Source organism: Papio anubis, chromosome 11 (assembly GCF_008728515.1).
Source record: "Papio anubis isolate 15944 chromosome 11, Panubis1.0, whole genome shotgun sequence".
NCBI lineage: Eukaryota > Metazoa > Chordata > Mammalia > Primates > Cercopithecidae > Papio > Papio anubis.
The window spans coordinates 40,542,276-40,562,912 of record NC_044986.1 but is presented as its reverse complement, the minus strand read 5'-3'; the positions used below and the strand labels follow the sequence as shown (position 1 = coordinate 40,562,912).

Here is a 20,637-nt window from a genome sequence, read left to right as displayed (position 1 = left end):
CTGCCCGCCTCGGCTTCCCAAAGTGCTGGGATTACAGGCGTGAGCCACTGTGCCAGGCCAAGTGTTAGTTTTTATTATTTATAATGTTATATTCAGTTTGACCAATTGGCTAAAATTGGGCAGGATATTTATAAAGGGCATGTGGCCCAGAGGTATGCCATGGCCTTCTCTTCACTGAGACAAGGCCAGAAAAATGCCTCCTTCCCAACTTGACCCACAGCTACAACCAACAGCCAAGGGCAAAGGTGAACCATTTTTATTCAGTTTCATGACAGAGGTTAAATAGACTTTTATGACATCCATACAAAATATAACAATGGTTGTGGGCATAAATAAGAATTGTTCTAACTATTCTGATTTTATAATGCACAGCTCTTTTAGTTGATTACAAATATGAAGTATATCACCTCAATATGCAGAGATTTTTGAATTCTGTTTAGCAATTTCAAAAAACTGAATTCTAGAACCGAAGACACATAAAAAGATAATTGTTAAATGGAACCAGCCACCTGGAAAAATATTTTGAAAAACATGATTTAAACTTTAGAAAATACAACTTTTAATACTTAAGAGATAACATGATGCAAATGTTGCTTGTTGACCTGACTTTCCAGGACTAAGACCCTCTGGGAATCAATGGGGCTCGGTGACGTAGCGAAACCTGCTACTGGGGTGTGGTCTCAGACACAAAATCACACTAGATGTTGGTCCACAAAGGCAGGATTCTCTCATTGCTGGATGACTCTTGAAATGAAGCCTTTGCTTTTGTTACGCATTTGGCTTTACAATCTTCATTGACAAATAGTTCTGGAAAGGAAACAAAAACAGTGGTAAAAAAAAAATATGTATGTATATATGGTTTTCAGTTAGGGTTTCTCAATCTTGGCACTACTGACATTTTGAACCAGATGATTCTTGTTGGGGAGGGTCCTGTGCCTTGTAGGATGTTCAGCAGCTGTCACTGGCCTCTACCCACAGAGTGCCAGTAGCACCCCCCAAGTTGTTGCAACCAAAATGTCTCCAGACTTTGCCAAATGTCTTCTTGGGGGTGGGGAGCAAAATCTCCCCTAATTGGGAACTACTGGTTTAAACCAATAGAATTTTTTTTTCGAGACGGAGTTTCTCTCTTGTCACCCAGGCTGGAGTGCAGTGGCACGATCTCTGGTCACTGCAACCTTTGCCTCGCAGGTTAAAGCGATTCTCCAGCCTCAGCCTCCCAAGTAGCTGGGATTACAGGTACCCACCACCATGCCCGGCTAATTTTTTAATTTTTAGTAGAGATGGGGTTTCACCATGTTGGTCAGGCTGGTCTCAAACTCCTGACCTCAGGTGATCCGCTCGCCTTAGCCTCCCAAATTGCTGGGATTATAAGTGTGAGCCACTGTACCCAGCTGCCAATAAAATCTAAATCAGGAAAAATAACTAGGCTGGCGCAGTAGCTCATGCCTGTAATCCCAGCACTTTGGGAGGCTAAGGCGGGCGGATCACATGAGGTCAGGAGTTGGAGACCAGCCTGGCCAACATGGTGAAACCCCATCTCTACTAAAAATAAAAAAATTAGCTGGGTCTGGTGGTGGGTGCCTGTAATCCCAGCTACTTGGGAGGCTGAGGCTGGAGAATCGCTTGAACCTGCAAGGCAGATTTCGCAGTGAGCCAAGATTGTGCCACTGCACTCCAGCCTAGGTGACAGAGCAAGACTCCGTCTCAAAAATAAAAATAAAAATAAAATAACTAGGAGCAGCTTTTTAAATGGTCAAGACAGTGGGGCTGGGACTGAGTGTGGTGGCTCATACTTGTAATCCTAGCACTTTGGGAGGCCGAGGTGGATGGATCACTTGAGATCAGGAGTTCGAGACCAGCCTGGCCAACATGGTGAAACCCTGTCTCTACTAAAAATACAAAAATTGACTGGATGTGGTGGCAGGCACCTGTAATCCCAGCTACTTGGGAGGCTGAGGCATGAGCAATGCTTGAACCTGGGAGGCAGAGGTTGCAGTGAGCTGAGATCCTGCCACTGTACTCCAGCCTAGGTGATAGAGTGAGACTATCTCCAGGAAAAAACAAACAAACAAACAAAAAAGCAGTTTGACCATCTACGACTATAAAATAGTGTACATATACTCATAGATGACAAACTGGAAGTACTATGAAGACACAAAAATGAAGACACAAAACCCAAACCCCTGCTACTTGTGTGGCTACAATACTATTTTTTTGAGACAGAGTCTTGCTTCTTTATCCAGGCTGGAGTGCAATGGTGTGATCTCAGCTCACTGCAACCTCCGCCTCCCCAGTAGCTGGGATTACAGGCCTGTGCCACCACACCCAACTAATTTTTGTAATTTTAGTAGAGACGGGGTTTCACTATGTTGGTTTCACTATGCTGGAGTTCACTGGTCTTGAACTCCTGACCTCAAGTGATCCACCCGCTTCAGTCTCCCAAAGTGCCAGGATTACAGGCATGAGCCACCTTGCCCGGCTGATATTATTAATGTGAAGTTTGGAGTAAGAGCTTTTGAATGCCTCCTGTGACATCCAGGGCCACTCGTCCAACTTCTGAGCATGGCTTCCTCTGCCTGGACTATCCCTTCTCCACTTGGCAAACTTGAATGTCCCCTCCTTGGAGGAACTGTCTTAGCAGGGGGTGCCCACGGTTGTTTGTTTCTGTCTCCATAACAGCTCACCTCCCTTAGTAATGTGTCCTTGTTCCCATGGCTGCTAGTTCCCAGAATATGAACTGCTCCTGGGCACCCGTCATGCCAATAATTCAATCGTCTCTATAACTTAATTCCTAGCCTATCGCAGATGCGCAATACATTGTCTGGATGGAGGAAGGGAGGTACTGCTTCTAGGCACACTGCCAAATCTCCCACTTGGATTCCCATTTATGACTGGGGTGATTAGGGGAAAATTTAAGGGGGAGGGTATATGTGACATGAACCTTAAAGAATGAGTGAGGTTTTGATAGATAAATATGGACAGAGAAACAAAATTGGCAAAGGCATCCAGATAGGTAAGGGCAATAATATTTGGGGAGGTTGGGATCAACGATCTAGTTTGGGTGGAACACAGGGTGTATGTAGACCCACAATGAACCCAGATTTGGGGATTCTTGAAGCTAGGACAAGGAATTGGGGTGCAGGATGGTTTGGAACAAGAAAGTCTGAAGTCAGGAAGATCAGTTGGAAACGCTGGCTGTGGTCCAGACACACACTGATTGAGACCTGAGTGATTTCTCCTAGAATTGCTGAGACCAAAGTTATTTTCAGACCATAAAGCAAAGTTCTGCCCGTAATTTGTGAAACCCTGGGAATGTGATTCTAATTACAAGACACATTACTTTAAATTTCCCCAAAGCAGAAGGGTTGCAACCCCACGCTGCTGAGCAGGTCATTCTTCTGCACAGTGGTCAGGGCAGATGCCAAGGGAGAGGGCCAACCGCAACTCACAAGAAAGCCAAGACAAGGGGCCAAGGAAGGGCTCCTACCGGCAACGAGTAGAGGAGCACGGCCACGAAGAGCAGCAGAATGAGCAGGAACAGCAAGCCGATGATGACCCACTTAAAGCGGCGCCACACGATGAACTTCATGGTCTTGCATGGGTTGGTGAACCAGAGGAAGGAGGTTTCTGGTCGACTGCATTGCAAAGAAACGGTATCACCTACCCAACTCAGAAGGGATGCATATTTTATCCCAGAGCATAACACAGTTTCAGGTATAAAGAATCATATTAATGAGGTCAAGAAAAGATATTCCCCTTCGTTGACTGAGAAAGGCTCTTTAAACTATGACAGCTTCCTAAGATGCTGAACTTTGGTTTCCTGGAAAGGAGAATTCTTTAAACGAAGCCAGATCACCAACCTCTCCACCCCTACCCACTACTATTAACTACCAGATTAGGAAGACCACAAAAGCTAATCCATCTCATTAAGGCAATGGGAAGGGGGGCTCTCAGACTGCAGGTGTTTGGGGAGTGGGAGAACAAAGAAGGCCTCTCACTTTGGTAAGTCCAGCTTGGGGTTCATGTTGGGTTCGTCCCGCCCCTTCCCGGCTGGCCTCTCGTCGGCCTCCTTCTCGTTGAGGATTTCCAATGTCATCTCCACTTTCCCCTTCAGTAAAGCAGAGCAGGTTAAACACATGACATCACGTTTCACAAATATTTTTACTTCAACCCAAGGAGTATTCCCTGAGCAATGATTTTTATACTTGTAAAACAATCCTTAGATTGCCTTCAGTTTTTCTCAAGAGATTTCATCCCATTTCCTCGTCCATGTGTTTCTGAACTGATGCTGTGTGGGAAACTTTGAGGACAAATTGCTTCCCCCACTCCCTACTTTTCATTTGCTGTATCCCCCTCTAACGTTCTCACATTGGTCTCCTTGTCTTCCCACACACCTTCCTATGTAACTTCACTTGGACCCAGACTAACCTGAATACCGCTAATAACAATATCTAATATTTATTGAGCATTATTGTAGGCTCCCATTAAGAGAACAGAGCCATGTCTCTTTATGCCTATCATTGTCACCTATTGTGCACAGTTGCTGTCATTCAGTAGGTACTCCGTGTACACTAGCTCAATGAGTGAGTGAGTGAATGAATGTTGTCTCCCTGCTCAGGGGTTCCTGAGTGATGCTCCCAGCACCGTTTAAATGTTCTACATGGGTTATCTCGTATAATACTCATGGCAACCCTACAACTACTATTGTGTTCATGTGCAAATGAGAACAGTGAGGCCAAAGTGAAAGTGGTCTAGAAACTTGCCCACTTTTGGCCCAGTGCAGTGGCTCATGCCTGTAATCCTAGCACTTTGGGAGGCCGAGGCAGGAGGATCACCTGAGGTCAGGAGTTCAAGACCAGCCTGGCCAACATGGCGAAACCCCATCTCTACTAAAAATACAAAAAAATTAGCCAGCATGGTGGCGCGCACCTGTAGTTCCAGCTACTCGAGAGGAGGAGGTTGCAGGGAGTGGAGATTGTACCACTGCACTCCAGCCTGGGTGACAGAGTGAGACTTCATCTCCAAAAACTAAAAACAAACTTGCCCACTTTCATAGTGAGCCATACCTAAAATTGTAACTGACTTCCTAAGAGCCAGGAAAGCCCGCAAGGTCACCAACAATCTGGGAAGCGCTGGCCCTGAGTAGAGCTCTGAGGACTCCTACCCTTACAAGTCAGACAAAGCTGGGTTTCTGACTTCTGCAAGTTGCTTGATCTCTCCAAGCCTGTTTGTGGAATCGCTAAAATGGGGACAATGTCTACTTCATGGCGTTGTCAGCAGAACTAAGTGAGGTTATGTGCAAACTGCTGTATTGTAATGGAAAGCAGTCAGTGGTTTCCTGGGACCAGGGAGGGAGGGAGCAATGGACTCCAGAGAGAGCACAAGGACATTTTGGAGGTGATGGGAAGGTTCCGGATCTTGATTATGGTTCGATGAGTGTATACATCTGTCAAAACTCATCAAATTGTGTACTTTAAATGAATACAGTTTATGTAAATTATACACCAAGGTTGTTTTTAAAAAGATTATGAATGTAAGGCACTTGGCATACTGCCTGGTTCAAAATTAATGATCAAAAATGTTAGCTATTTTTAATAATGCATAATGAACTCGGTAGTCTTTTGTGATATGGTATGGTAACCCACACTATTGCTTCTAGATCAAAATACATCTTGAGTTCCTGAACTTGCTTGTAATTTGTGGCCTTTTTATCCAACTAATGCCAGCACATCTTGCTGCTTCCACCCTTTTTTTTTTTTTTTTTGAGACAGACTTTCACTCTGTCACCCAGGCTGGAGTGCAGTGGCATGATCTTGGCTCACTGCAACCTACACCTCCTAGGTCCAAGTGATTCTCATGCCTCAGCCTCCTGAGTAGCTGGGACTACAGGTGTGCATCACCACTCCTGGCTACTTTTTTTTTTTTTTTTTTTAAGTAGAGATGGGGTTTTGCCATGTTGGCCAGGTTGGTCTTGAACTCCTGACCTCAGGTGATCCACCCGCCTTGGATTACAGGCATGAGCCACCACACTCAGCCCCACCTTTTTTTTTTTTAATGAGAAAAGTCCAAATTTGAAGTTCCCTTTTCCATACTAAATTGTACTAGAAGCCCAGCATTAATTAACTTTCCTGATGAAGAAGAGTCCCAAGGAAAATATAGTGAAACTACCTGAGCTTCTAGTTTTTGACCATTCCAACTACTTCACCTTCCTCCAACTCCAAGCACATGCTTACAGCATCTCCCACCTTATACTGTAAGACAAAGGCAAACATATCCCAAAGACAAACTGTTCCTATAACTTAAACTCCCACCAATTTAAAACTTCATTTTATCTGGAGTAAGTCTATGGATAAAGGGCAAAACCGAAATGATAAAAGGCACAAACAATCTTCAACCAGAACCAGGAAATGTTCATACAGCCATCACGCGGGCGCCATCTTTCTCTGCGTAGCATGGCCACCATCCTTTCATGGACTTCTGCTCAAAGAGGGAGGCTGTCTTGGCTTTAAGGGGGTCCATGGCTTTGAGGTCCGGAATCATGTCCAAACTGCATTTCTCTGGTGATTTTGCAGGAATGATAGTGTGATGCAAGTCAAGTTCTAGGAAACCTAACCAAGGAAACAACAGTAAGTCCAAATGAGCTTCAAGTGGATCAGCTGTTGTTCACAAGTGAACAGAACGTTCTTGTCCGGAGAGAGGCATGCAGTGATTTTGAACATGTAAAAGGTGAGTTAGAGAAAGGGGGCCTGGCAGACATTTAAAGTCTTTCCAGTTAGGATGGAAAATGGCCGAAGAAATAGCCATCAGCTGTACAGCATCTCCTGTTTTCTTTCTCAAAGACATGAGCATAAACAGAGTTCTTTAAACTAAAAGTAATGAAATATCTACAGACACAATTTTCACTCAACTCAAGGCCCTTGGATCTGAAATGTTTTCCTTTTAGTTCTGAGCTGCCCTGAGCAGAGAGGTCATTTGGCTTTGGGTCAAGACAATAGGTGCTTAGAACACAGGATGCTGGCTGGGCTCACAGCTATAATCCTAGCACTTTGGGAGGCTGAGGTGGGCAGATCACTTGAGGCCAAGAGTTCGAGATCAGCCTGGCCAACATGGTGAAACCCCGTCTCTCCTAAAAATTAGCTGGGCACGATGGCACACATCCGTAATCCCAGCTACTCAAGAGGTTGAGGCACAAGAATCGCGTGAGCCTGGGAGGCAGAGGTTGCAGTGAGCAGAGATCGCACCACTGTTCTCCAGCCTGGGCAGCAGAGCGAGACTGTCTCAAAAAAAAAAAAACCCAAAAAACAAAACAAACCAACACAGGATGCTGCATGAAATGTGCACATCCAAGACTCTCCTAGTAAAACCTCAGAAACAGAATCTTGAGAAGGAGCACGACTCAAAAGAAAATCCTCACCAGGAACTGAGACTCCTAGCCTCAATCAGAGTGGCTGGAGAAGCACATCGTCCCTTCTATAATGTGAGGCATTAACTCTTGTTTGTTTTGAGACTGAGTCTCTTTCTCTCGCCCAGGCTGGAATACAGTGATGTGATCTCGGCTCACTGCAACCTCCGCCTCCTGGGTTCAAGCGATTCTCATGCCTCAGCCTCCCTAGTAGCTGGGACTACAGGTGTGCACCACCATGCCCAGCTAATTTTTGATTTTTAGTGGAGATGGGGTTTTGCCATGTTGGCCAGGCTGGTCTTGAACTCCTGACCTCAGGTGATCCACCCATCTTGGCCTCCCAAAGTTCTGGAATTACAGGCATGAGCAACCACACCCGGCCGCATTAACTCTTTAGTACCACTTCCACAGTTAGGGAAAAGTGTGTTTTGGGCTTGGGGACTCCTGTGAGCCCTTTCCTCCAGAAAATGGTGAGTGTGATGTGGGGTCAAGTCTATGGATGACTGGGGCAAGAGTCTGACCTTCAGTAGTGGCAGCAAAGAGCAACAGGGAGGTTGTGGCATTTTCTCTTTAAACTGTCAGACTTAGGGACGGCCCTTCAGCATATAGTGGACCCATAAGACACGTGACCTTAGCCTTTCTTGACCTGTGACTGCTTTTGTCTCCCCTCTCCTTTTGGTTATGTTCTCACTCGGCATTTTGAGAAACAGTCATTCTTTTTATTTGTTGTCTGATAGTTTTGTTTAAATTCCAAAGGAAGGCCAGGCATGGTGGCTCATGCCTGTAATCCCAGCAATATTGGGAGGCCGAGGTGGGCAGATTACTTGAGCTCAGGAATTTGAGACCAGCTTGGGCAACATGGCAAAACCCCATCTCTACAAAACATACACAAAATTAGCCAGGCTTGGTGGCACGTGTCTGTGGTCCCAACTACTTGGGAGGCTGAGGTTGGGAGGATCTCCTGAGCCCAGGAGGTAGAGGTGGCAGTGATCCTAGATCGTGCCACTGCACTCCAGCCTGAGCGAGAGAGTGAGAGACTGTCTCAACAAACAAAGCCAAGGGCAAACCCTTTATTAGCCTAGAATTTACTATCCATTTGCTTTATGTAAGCCTACTTGCATACTCATCTGTTTACTGACCTCTTACTAAGCACTAAGTCAAAACCATTGCATTAAGTGCTGTGCAGGGAAAAGGGATAAATAAGATACAACCTTTGGCGGGTGTTTCCTCTGCCAGGAGGGACCCCTGGAAGCAGCGTGGAAACAGGGAGACCAGTCAGGGGCTACTGTAACATGTGACTAGCAGAAAGTGAGGTTCAACTGGCAAGTGGCAGAGATCACAGGACTAAGAAAATAAGTGTGCGTGATAAAACAGATGACATTGTAGGATGGAGTGGCTGGCGGGGCGTGGGGGAAAAGAGAGGAGGAAAACTACAGAGGACTCTGGGTGCTTTCGCCTGGGTGGCTGGGGAAATGGAGGGGTCGTGAACTGCTAAATAAGTTCCTGAGGAGAGCAGGGGTGAGGTGAGGGAAGAAATGCTGAGTGAGATTTCAGTCACAGTACAGGCGAGCTGCCCGCCAGGTATAAGGGTGGGGGGTTCTGGCCAGGAATCGGGAATGACCCTCAACGATTTCCTTTGACTGTACCACAGGTACTCTGAGAGCACAGGCTACACATCCTGGTTTAGGAGCCACACTTTGCGGAAAGGTGAGAGTTGAAGCATGACCTTCCACTGAGGTGAGAGTGGGTAAATCCCTGGAAGGGGTGGTTGGCAGGTTGGAGGAGAACAGAAGAACCTCAGGGAAGGCCTGTATTTAAAGAGTGGGAGTCTGGGCACTGTGGCTTATGCTTGTAATCCTGGCACTTTGGGAGGCTGAGGTGCAAGGATTGCTTGAGCTCAGGGGTTCAAGACCAACCTGGGCAACATAGTGAGACTTCATCTGTACTAAAAAGTAAAAAAAAAAAAAATTAGCCAGGTGTGGTGGCACACGCCTGTAGTCCCAGCTACTCAGGAGGCTGAGGGGGAAGGATTTCTTGAGCCCAGGAGGTTAAGGTTACAGTAAGCTATGATCGTGCCACTGCACTCCAGCCTGGGTAACAAAGAGAGACTTGTCTCCAAAAATACAAAAAATTAAAAAATAGAGTGGGATGCAGAAACAAGGCTGGCTAATGTGACAAGGCCAGAGCCAGGAAGAGTGAAAATCTGGAGAGCACAGTGCCATGGGGGGCGAGGGAGGAGTGCGCCAGGAGAGGGAGGGGCCCGGGCTGAGGGTGCATTGAACTAGTGCCCTTACCACAGAAGACAGGAGCAATGGCTGGGGGATTGGGGGACCTTGGTAACAGGTTGAGGAGGGTGGGAGCTGATTCCCAGGTGCTGAGGAGAGAGTGGCTGGTTTGAAAGTGGATATAGGAATGTGGCATCCCCCTGCAGAAATAGGATTTGAGTCTCCACAGACAGACAGGAGCTGGTGTAAGACCCTCACCAGAGCCCTTGAAAAGGGATGGTACTCACTGTCAGGCCGCACTGCCAAGAGCTCATGCAAGCAGTGGGTGTGTCCCCTATCCCCCACCAGGCCCCCATTACCAAAAAGTATTGAAGATTTAAAGAATTGCTTCCAAGTTTTCATTGACCTCACTAATTCCAAGTATAGTTTCTTAGAAGCAATGATCCAAATGGAAGCCCTACCCAAGTAGTCATCCAGAGAAAACTTGTCATTGTCCCATATCTGAATGATCAGCCTGGGTGGGATTCGAAATTCTGTTTGGTCAATACTCCAGAAATGCTCCTAAAACGAAAAGAAACATGGACACACCAGGTGATCATGATGACTCTGAAACACTCACCTTTGGCTCCTTAAGACAGCATCAAAGCCTGGGGCCTTTCTCGTCTTTGCACCCCCCACCCTGACACTCCCTTGGGCCTCAATCCTTCCACTTTATCTGTATGGAGAGCAGTCAGGCTCCCCAGGAAATCACAAGCTGGGCAACTGAAAGAATGTCCCAGGCTTTTCCCAAAGAAAAAGATTTCTTGCCATGTCCCTATCAGTGTGACTTCCTGCTGCCACCTGGGGGTTGGAGAGTGACTCATCTCCCCACCAAAGACCCCTATGTCCTATTTAGATTATCCTCCTAAGGCCAGGCATTCTAGGCCAGCCCACAGTATCACCCACTGGGGTGTCACTTCTGCTTAGCAACTTTCCACCCACCCCCGCCCACACAGATGTCTGAGTGTGCTCTCATTTTACATGGGGGTAAGGAGACGGCCCAGATTCTACTCTTTTATCAATGCAGATTTAGAATGTCCTGGGATTTTTGGCCTTTGAAAAATACCACTGGGCTGGGTGCAGTGGCTTGTAATCCCAGCACTTTGGGAGGCTGAGGACACTTGAGGCCAGGAGTTTGAGACCAGCCTGGCCAACATGGTGAAACTCCGTCTCTACTAAAAAATACAAAACATAGCTAGGTATGATGGTGCATGCCTGTAATACCAGCTACTTGGGAGGCTGAGGCATGAGAATCACTTGAACCTGGGAGGTGGAGGTTGCAGTGAGCCGAGATCATACCACTGCACTCCAGCCTGGGTGACAGAGTGAGATTCTGTCTCAGAAAAAAAAAAAAAAGAAAGAAAGAAAAATACCACTGGCTTTTGTTTGCTTGTGGTCACTTAAGACCCTCAGATCCTCATACTAGAGGTAGAGTCGAAGGAGGACTAGGTAACTGTCCTGCAAGTTCTTGCTTCTCCTTGCCTCAATGTTAGCCAAGATTAAACATCTCTCCAGCTCAGGTACACCTAAGTTCCTCTGGTCCTAGTAGAAAGGGAATTTCCCAGTGCTTCATGAATTTGAAGGAAGATCACTGGGTTGTTTGTTTTTCATATTCCAGGAATGTTTTCCTTTGCAGGGCTCAGAGAGCCTGGCTCTGAGGGACTGGGCAGCCCACTCTGCTATTGTCTGTTGCTGCCTGACCGTCCTGGGTAGGATCATGCTCCAAGCACCACAGGGTATGGGGAGGTCCAGCCCTAGATGTGGGTAGACTGAAAGGTAACCGTACCTAAAGCCCTGATCCCCGCCAGCAGCCCTGATGCCACACCATCTGAAAGTGTGCATTTTTGATGTCACATTGAGCCTCTGTGCCTCTTGAAAGTCCCCTTTGGCACTTTGGGAGGCCAAGGTGGGAGAATAGCTTGATCCCAGGAGTTCGAGACCAGCCTGGGCAACAAAGTGAAACCCTATCTCTACAAAAAATATAAAAATTAGCCAGGCTTGGTGATGCATGCCTGTAGTTCCAGCTACTAGGGAAGCTGAGGTGGGAGGATTGCTTCAGCCCAGGAGGTCAAGGCTGCAGTGAGCCATGAGTGCACCACTACACTCCAGCCTGGGTGGCAGAGTGAGACCCTGTCTCAAAAAGAAAAAAAAAGGCCCCCTTTGAAGGCATTCATCCCACTGGTATGAAAACCCACCCACTGGCTGGATGCGGTAGCTCATACCTGTAATCCCAGCACTTTGCGGGGCCGAGGTGGGTGGATCACCTGAGGTCGGGAGTTCAAGATCAGCCTGACCAACATGGAGAAACCCTATCTCTACTAAAAATACAAAATTAGCCAAGCGTGGTGGTGCATGCCTGTAATCCCAGCTACTTGGGAGGCTGAGGCAGGAGAATCGCTTGAATCCAGGAGGTGGAGGTTGCAGGGAGCCCAGATTGTGCCATTGCACTCCAGCCTGGGTGACAACAGTGAAACTCTGTCTCAAAAAACAAAAAACAGTGCTTACTACAGCATTAGCACTGAGTAGAGCCAGCAGAGGGTAGGCCTAATGCGACACAGGGCTGGTGGCTGGTACATTCTGATCAGGTGTGGGGAGAGGAGGTGACCAGGCAGAGCTAGGGGAAGCTGAGAGAATGTGGAGGCAGGAATGGAACAGGGCATCTATGGAAGACATCTGTTATTATTGACTATGCAGGTTCTAGACCCCCTTTATTGGAATGAAGGCACCCAGCTTTTCCTTAGCGGACTCCCCTTTCCCCCAAATTTTAGAGAAGCTGCCTCTGTCTCTAACTCTGGAGCCTGGACAATCAGAGCATCCCTGGGCAACAATGGTTGGTTCAGGGATAGGCACATGACCCCCAAAGGCAGAGACACTGAGGCCCAATTCCAGAACTCTGGTTGGCCCCATGAGGGCTTCGCTCTTCTCTTTCTGCTGAGGTTAGAGGGGAGGACAGGATGTTACCTGGGGCTGCCACCGTGAGTCCGTGGAGGCGGGTGGGGCGGAGGAGCGGGGAGCGTGAGACCAATTTCTAAAGTCATCATCACTTCACCGCGGGATCCAGACGGGCCTAAAGCCAGCAGACCCCTGGACTTTTTGGTAATGTGAACCAATACATCCCTTTTCTGGCGTCAGCCAGTTTGAGTTGAGTTCTGTAACTGAAAGTCTAACTAGTTAAGACCAGGAGGGCCCTGAGCCCTCACGGCGGTGTCTCAGAAGGAGGTAAAGCAGACGTGGAGGTTTAATAAGGAAGGACACCCACTTTAATACCGGGCCTCTGCTTGACTCTGCCTAGCCTGGGAAGACGTCAGTCTCCCTGTCACATAAAGAACACACTTGGGTTGTTGTTTATACTAATACAAAACCATTACTTCTCCCCTTTATCCTTCACCGCACCACCAGTATGTGAGGGGAAAGAAAGTTGTGCTCCTCATGCTTCCTAATTACACAAACACCTGTCCTAGCAGTGTGACCTTGGACCAGTATCAAGGTGGCAGATTCCCCATCTCTACTGAAAAGGAGCCAGACTCAGTGACGTCCGAGATCCTGAGCAGCTCCAGCCTTCTATGAGTTTGAGTTAAGGAAGATCCGTGATACCCACTTCCCACTGGCATATTTCAGAGCTCACTTTTTTCGCAACGATACAGAGTTGTTCGGCTGGAAGGTAGTCAAATGGGAAAACAAATCTCCAGTTAAAATTCCCTTCACCATCCAAAGACCTGTAATGGACATCTGTTTTCTGTTTGTTTTCTTCATTGCCAGGAATCCAGCTGAAAGGCAGAGGCAAATAGACTTAGCTTCACGTGATTGACAAGTCACGTAGCCGCAAAATTGTGCAGTAATTAGGGGAGCGAAGAGCAGGAGAATGAATGCACTTTTCTTGGGCAGATTCCAATTATCTACGGAGCTGGGGGTGATTTATGGAGGGGAGGTGCTCTATTGCATCCAACACAGGTTGTGGCCAAATAAAATATCATCCCTCTAAAACCAAAGCAGGAAACCCTTTAGACTTCAGTTAACAGGGCTAAGGTGAAATTTTCTGGAAAACATCAACAATGTAGCTTCTATTTTGGGTACATTGAAGCCTGCTGGCTATGATTTGAGTCCTCACAACTATAACTCATCAGTGTCTGTCAGCACTGCTGATAGGTTAAATGAATATGAGTTAGCTCAAAATTTTAGCATTTCCTTTCCCATATTTTACTTAAGCAGACCAAAGAAGCACAAATCAAGTAATCTTACAGCTTCCTTTTTATAAATTATTCTTAAATTCACTATGATAATATTAATGATACTGGCAAGGAAGATGTCAGCTCTTATTTCCACATGCATATCTATGAGCATTCATTTCACTAACATCTTAACTTCTAACGTTCGAGAAGTTTTCTTCTGCTTGTGCCTGGCACATAGCAGACACTAGATAAATACCTACTGAAGGAACGAATGAATGAGTGTGCCCGAAAAGAAGCTGTTGCTACTGGGAGGACTTCTAGTTTGAAACCAGGGGGTAACATTCGATTTTACACTGTCAAAGCAATAGAGAGTGCATGGTTCTCGAAACTGCACATTAGAATCACATTAGAATCGACTGGGGACATTTTAAAAATATTGATGCCTGGACCCCACAGATAGAGATTCTTGGTAGGAGGCAGGCCTGGCTGGAAAAAACTCTCTGAGCCTCATCTCGCATCTGTAAAATAAGATTAATGATATGTGCTCCCTTCACATGGTCGACACGAAGACAGAAAAGATTATGGTTTAGCAGGGGCAGAGTGCGAATGGGGACACCTTTAACTCACAGGTTATCTTCTGTGAACCAGGTATGTACCATGCATTATTTTATTCTTCCCAACAACTGTGTGACTATCTCCACTTTGTGGAAGAGGAAACTGAGGTTCAGAGAGAATATATTAACTTGCACAAGGTCACATAGCCCAGAACTGACATGATTCCCAGGTCAGTCTGATTGCAAAGTCCACACCTGTTACTCTGCCTCAACCATAGAGACTGCAAAGTCACTCGAAAATATTAAGTCCTACTATTAGTAGTGGTATTAATATCAATCAACTACAGTACTTTTCTTTTTGCTAGTCAATTGACTAGATAAATAAGTTGAAAGATTCCTTTTGACTATTAACTTTCTTTTTTTCTTTTTAAAGAACCAGATTCTCACTATGCTGCCCAGGCTGGACTTCAAACTACGGGGCTCAAGTGATCCTCCTGCCTCAGACTCATGAGTAGCTGAGACTGCAGGCATAAGCCACCATGCCCAGTTTTGACTATTAATTTTTAAGGTAACTCATCGAGGTGAGTTCATGTTCTCTTGGTCACGACCTTAGTGGCCTCACCTCCTGACCCATCCCTAAGGGTCACCATCATCCTGTCCTAGACTGCTCACCCTTACAGCTCTTCCTCTCTTTTCTTGTGAATTTTCACATTTAATTTTAAACATAAATCTTTTCATACTTTAAGACAAGTCAAACAGCTCCTCTAGGTATATGTATTTGTGTGCATGTATGTATAGCTTGATATGTAATACAATACCCAGCTGTGTCTAGTATCTTTTCACATATCGTATTTAGATTTTTATTGCACATTTTTCAAAGTACTTTAAGTTGAGCTTTATTCTCTGATTAGAGGAGTTTTCTCTCAGTTCAGAATTACTTGAGTTTGTTTCCTCGATTTGAAAAAAAAAATAATGCTTATGATAGTCAAATAAATTTGCATATATATAATTAGCTGATTAGTTTTCCGTAGAGAATGGTAATGAGATCCCAAAATGAGAAAGAATAATGAAGAACTTGATGAAACATTCCCTGTTTACAGTGAACCTAAATGATACTAATTATATCTTTAACAAAGTTTTGATTGAAGGCCACATGGGATTATATAGGTGAAAGTTTATTCTGACTTTATGAATATATTAAATGTCACAAGTCTTATCTTTTATATATCAAGGAACCAAACTCAGTCCACGTGGAACAGCAACAATACTATCTGCCAGGCGCTGTCCTAAATGCTTTGAATAACTGGATCACCTGAATATCCCTGGGAAGGAGGAATAATCATTATCACCATTTTACAGATGAGGAACAGCGAGCTAACTACCTTGCCCAGCCAGCAGGGAAAGTACCAGAATTTAGTCACTATGCTGTACTGCACGCAACATCTATGATTGAGGCATATGATCAAGGCATCCACACAGACGATTTGAAATTGAATTAGGCAAGTAAGAGAATATTGAACAACAATGACCCTGGACATGTTGGATGCTGGCATTCAGTGCAGGTTGGTAGAATAAATGACTTCTTTTGAAATCTGTGAACATTTCCTCTTTTCCATAGACATGGGCTGCTGGTAATACAGTATGTAGAAAATGAAATTTTGGAAGCTTTACTTGTGTCTCAAAGGCTATTCAGGGTATCAAAGGGGAATAAAAAGAAACTACATGGCTAAAAAGTCCCAGAAATAATAAATCTGCTCAAGAAACTGAAAAAAAATCCACTTTGTCAAAAAGGAAACAAATAAATATTTATCAGTTCTTATAATCCTTATATAGCTTTGCTCATAAACAAAGTCCATACAGGTCTCACTCTCTCTTTCTCTATTCTCTCCCCTTTGCTTTCCAGGAGCTACCTAAGTAGATCACATTAATGAGATAAAATAGCCTCAAAAAACCAAGAATCCTATCTTGGGCGCATTCAGTAATGAAAACTCACGAAGGAGAGAGTCTGTTTCCCTGAGCTTGGCAAAGTCTCTTGTGTGCTAACCTCACCCTTTGACGTAGATGTCACTCATTTCCTCTCCTGTGATGCTTTTCTCATCCAAGATAACGTCCTTGGTGTTCCAGATGATCACACGCAGGTAGTATCTGCAAGAAGCACAGTTGGAAGGTACTTTTTTTCTGGTCCTGGACCAAGTCCCCAGCCCAGTGTATGTAGCAGGGTCTCAAGATGACTTACTTCTTGGCTTTCCGGGGCGTGATGTTGAAAGGAGGGCCTGGTGGCCCCAAACTCTTGGGGAAAACATCCACCCACATCTGAAGTTTTCCCTAAACCATTTGAAAATGAAAAGAGGACTGAAGTTATATGATGGGTAGCAGAAGCCACAATTTTCTTTCATATTTCTTAGATGAAACTGTTTCTTTAGTCCCTCTAATTTATTAGTCCATATGGAAGGCAAGAAGTGGAAGAGAGCAAACCAAGATTAATCTTGTATGTACAATGTCATTTGGGCCACCCACTTTCCATTCTCACCCAGGGGTCTCTGATGGCTGCACATGTCCACCTATATCATAGTCTGGGTCTCACCTGATTAATAAAACTGCAGACTTCCCATCACTAACCCAATCCCAACATACCCACACATACACCCCACATGCAGGCATGCACATGCACACACCCACCCCCTCTTACAATGACTTAAAATTGGGTCCTTCACCTTTAGCAGTTCTCATGCTGTCATTCTATCCATCACATTGCCCACCTGACACCAATCTCCGTTTTGCCATACCCAAGTGTTTCTCTACTTACCTCAAAATACAAAAAGTAATGAATGCAATTAGTGAAAATGGTATTAAATTTTGTAAAAGGAAAACTTACAACAAGGAAAACTGACAACATGGCATTTTCAAAACAGGAGCTCAAACAATGATAATATTATAGTTCCCAAAAGATAAGGATTCCTGGCCATTGGTTCATTGGTGCCCACCACCAGGTAAGTGGCTAGCAGGAAGGGGAGGTGAAAGCCTGGACTGACATTTGTGCTGCCATCCTGGGGAGGTCCTGCTCAGCTCTTTGACTGCCACAGACTGGGCCCATCCATCTGACTCGAATGTTCTTCCAGACAGGTCAGGAATGCCATGAAAAAACTATATCAACCGTACGAACCAATTTGTATTCTTCAAACTGTTTTTGAATGTTCTGTAGACTCTGTCTTTAGACAAAAACAAACTGATCTTCAAGAAAGTTGCCAGGGAAACCACTAGATTGGCTTCCTAATGCATTGTGACCAAAATACATTAAGTGCAGCTCTTGAAAAGGGATATATTTTACTATGATCCGACGCTCCTCCAACTAATCTGTAGGGCTCAGGGCTCTACAATTCATCAAGCACTCTACAGAATATTAGGCGTCCAGTGTCTCCCCAAACCCAGTCACAGTCTGTGGCTAATGCTGTAGGCAGAAGTGATGGGGGTTTGTGGATTCCCAGGGAGAAATCTTCCTCAATCTGTCATTTCTTGAAACTCCTTATACAGCTAAGGGGCAAGAGGAGAAAAAGGAGGAATAGATTCTTTGGTGAAAGGAAGAAATGGAAATGTAGAACAAAATAAAAGCAAGAAGGAAGTGACAAAACAACCTAGAAAGCCCAGGCCAACCCTTTTGCAATCAGCACGTCCATAGTTTTGCTGTCAGGGTCAACAATATTAGCATCATGAGATTAATCTTTTTTTTTTTTTTTTTTTGAGACGGAGTCTAGCTGTGTCATCCAGGCTGGAGTGCAGTGGTGTGATCATGACTCACTGCAACCTCTGCCTCCCCAGTTCAAGCAATTCTCCTGCCTCAGCCTCCCCAGTAGCTGGGATTACAGGCACCCACCATCGCAGCCAGCTAATTTTTGTATTTTTAGTAGAGGTGGGGTTTCACCATCTTGGCCAGGCTGGTCTCAAACTCCCGACTTCGTGATCCACCCGCCTCAGCCTCCCAAAGTGTTGGGATTATAGGTGTGAGCCACCTCGCCCATCCTAGATTAATATTTCTTAAAGTGTGATCAGAACCTCTTCAGGTACTTGTTAAAATTCAGATTCCTGGACCCACCCTAGACCTACTGGATCCAAATCTCAGACATGACCTGGACATCTTTATTATAACAAGCTTCCACATAGATTATTTTGTCAGTGGCCATGTCTTGCTTTGCTTCTGTGGAAACTGCTCTCCATCTTCTGGGAGTGGAATGTCCCCCATCGCTATCCACATGGTCCTCGCCTCCCTGATACTGTAGTCTCAGATGGCACCTCCTGAACTGGGCTAAGCTCACTTTCCCAGACCCTGCCCACCTCGCTGGAGCTGAGTGGTCCCATGGTTGGCAAGGGGGCCAAGTCTGGGCAATGAATCCCTATGCATTTAGAAGTAAATGGGGCTGCATTACAACACACACGCACTCAAGGACTCTCTGTAATACCTGGACTCATAGGAAGGTGATCACAGCAAGAGGGCAGATGAAATAGACCCAGAGAAACAGAGATGAGACAGAGAGACCCTGGTTCTGGTTTGATCTGAGTCATGGCCAATCTCCTTTCTGGATTTAGAGAGTTACCTGGAAATTCTTACAAAAAATTCCCCTTTAATATGACACTAATTTGAATCTCATTCCTATCTCTGTACATCTAAAAGCATTCAAAGAAGATAAAAGGGGCAAACACGTCAACTACTGCCATTGATTGCATTTGGGGCAGGGATAATGGTCTTTAAGGGAGGGGAGGCCCTTTACCTGGGAAATGTTGGGCTGGAAGGTGCTGTGCAAAGTCCTTGTTTCCACGTGCTCGGGGACCAGCCCCTGAGTCCTGAGGATGTGAAGAGCAAGCCGCTCTTCAGGGGCCCCGAGGTGTCGGTGCAGGATTTTGTTGGCTTCTGCAATGGAAAGCGGCATTGAAGCAGGAATGAGTATTTGGGAATAGTTTAGCCAGATTGCCTGGAGCTGCTTCCAGCACTTCATCCTAGACTTTGCCAAAATGGACAGGCGGTACCAACATGCAGACTTTGGCTTGTGAAGGAAGAGTTGACAGAACTGACCAGGAGCCCTGCCCCACCCAGGCTCAAACCTAACTTGCGGACTGCCGATAGTCAAGGGACCAGGACGCCAGAACGGGTAAGTGGGAGCATTCTGTATTTAATTCTGTGGCACGAGCTCATGGCGTGCCTGTTTCTCAGCCTCCCTTGTGGTTAGAGGAGGCCATGTGACCAAGTTCAGCCAGAGGGTAACATGGGTAGAAGTGACGTGTGTATCCCCTCCGGACCTGGCCCATAAATCCCTCGTGGGTAGGAGTCTCTATGTGCCTTTTTATTCTGACTGCAAAAAGGAACAGCAGCCTTAGACTCCTGCACTGAAGAACTGCAGAGCTAGAAGATGGCAGGGACCTGGGTCCATGGAGCACTGCTTGGAAGACAGCTACCTACCTGGAGGAATATCTACTTAGAATCAATGAGAAATAAACTTTTGTGTTAGAACACGGACATTTGGAGGTTCAATTTTTACAGCAGCTAGCATCACTGTGGTATTCTGGTTTTTTGTTTCTTGAGACAGTCTCGCTCTGTCATCCAGCTGGAGTGCAACAGTGCAATCGGCTCACTGCAACCTCTGCCTCCTGGGTTCAAGTGATTCTCAAGCCTCAGCCTCCCGGGTAGCTGGGACTACAGGCATGTGCCACTTCACGCAGCTAATTTTTGTATTTTTAGTAGATGGGGGTTTTCGCTATGATGGCCAGGCTGGTGTTGAACTTCTGTGCTCAAGCGATCTGCCCATCTCGGCATCCCAAAGTGCTGGGATTACAGGCGTGAGCCACCGCACCCGGCCATCACTATGGTATTCTGAAAACATAGGCCCCAGATTCTCTTGACACTTCTCCCATGAAGAGGTGGGGTCTGTGTTATTTCCCTTTGAATCTGGAGACGTAGTCAAACACTAAAGTATGGAGAAAAGATGCTGTGTGACTACGAGGCTTAGACACAAAAGGCCACACAGCTCCTGCCTGGTTTTCTGGGGACCCCACTCTGGGGGACACCATCCACATGTAAGGAGCCTGAGTCCGCAGAGTCTGCCATGCTGGAAAGGCCTGTGTAGGTGCTCTGGTCATCAACCCCAGCCGAGAGCCAGCACAACTGCCAGCTGCGTGTGTGGGCCACCTGATGGCTCCCCCCGAGCAGGGCTCTCAGATGACTGCAGCCTCAGCCGACATCTGACTGCAACCTCAGGAGA

The 20,637-nt window shown here is 46.0% G+C and overlaps 1 protein-coding gene across 7 annotated transcripts in view; it reads right to left on the bottom strand.

Annotated features, from left to right (window-relative positions):
• Window positions 1-234: 234 nt before the first annotated feature.
• The window catches only part of MYOF (myoferlin), a 170,530-nt gene continuing 150,127 nt past the window's right edge, over window positions 235-20,637 (bottom strand). For 3 of the 7 annotated variants that reach the window (XM_021943480.2, XM_021943481.2, XM_021943484.2), the window contains 9 exons: window positions 19,153-19,292; window positions 16,626-16,714; window positions 16,439-16,534; window positions 13,292-13,433; window positions 10,089-10,188; window positions 6,418-6,608; window positions 3,999-4,108; window positions 3,488-3,635; window positions 235-807 (listed from right to left, as the gene is read on the bottom strand). In XM_021943480.2, the coding sequence (XP_021799172.2) occupies window positions 769-807; window positions 3,488-3,635; window positions 3,999-4,108; window positions 6,418-6,608; window positions 10,089-10,188; window positions 13,292-13,433; window positions 16,439-16,534; window positions 16,626-16,714; window positions 19,153-19,292 (1,055 nt within the window). In that variant the 3' untranslated portion in view covers window positions 235-768. Of the gene's footprint in view, window positions 808-3,487; window positions 3,636-3,998; window positions 4,109-6,395; window positions 6,609-10,088; window positions 10,189-13,291; window positions 13,434-16,433; window positions 16,535-16,625; window positions 16,715-19,152; window positions 19,293-20,637 lie in introns of those variants that run through there. The other 4 variants (XM_009214983.4, XM_021943482.2, XM_021943483.2 and 1 more) reach the window with 4 other exon arrangements.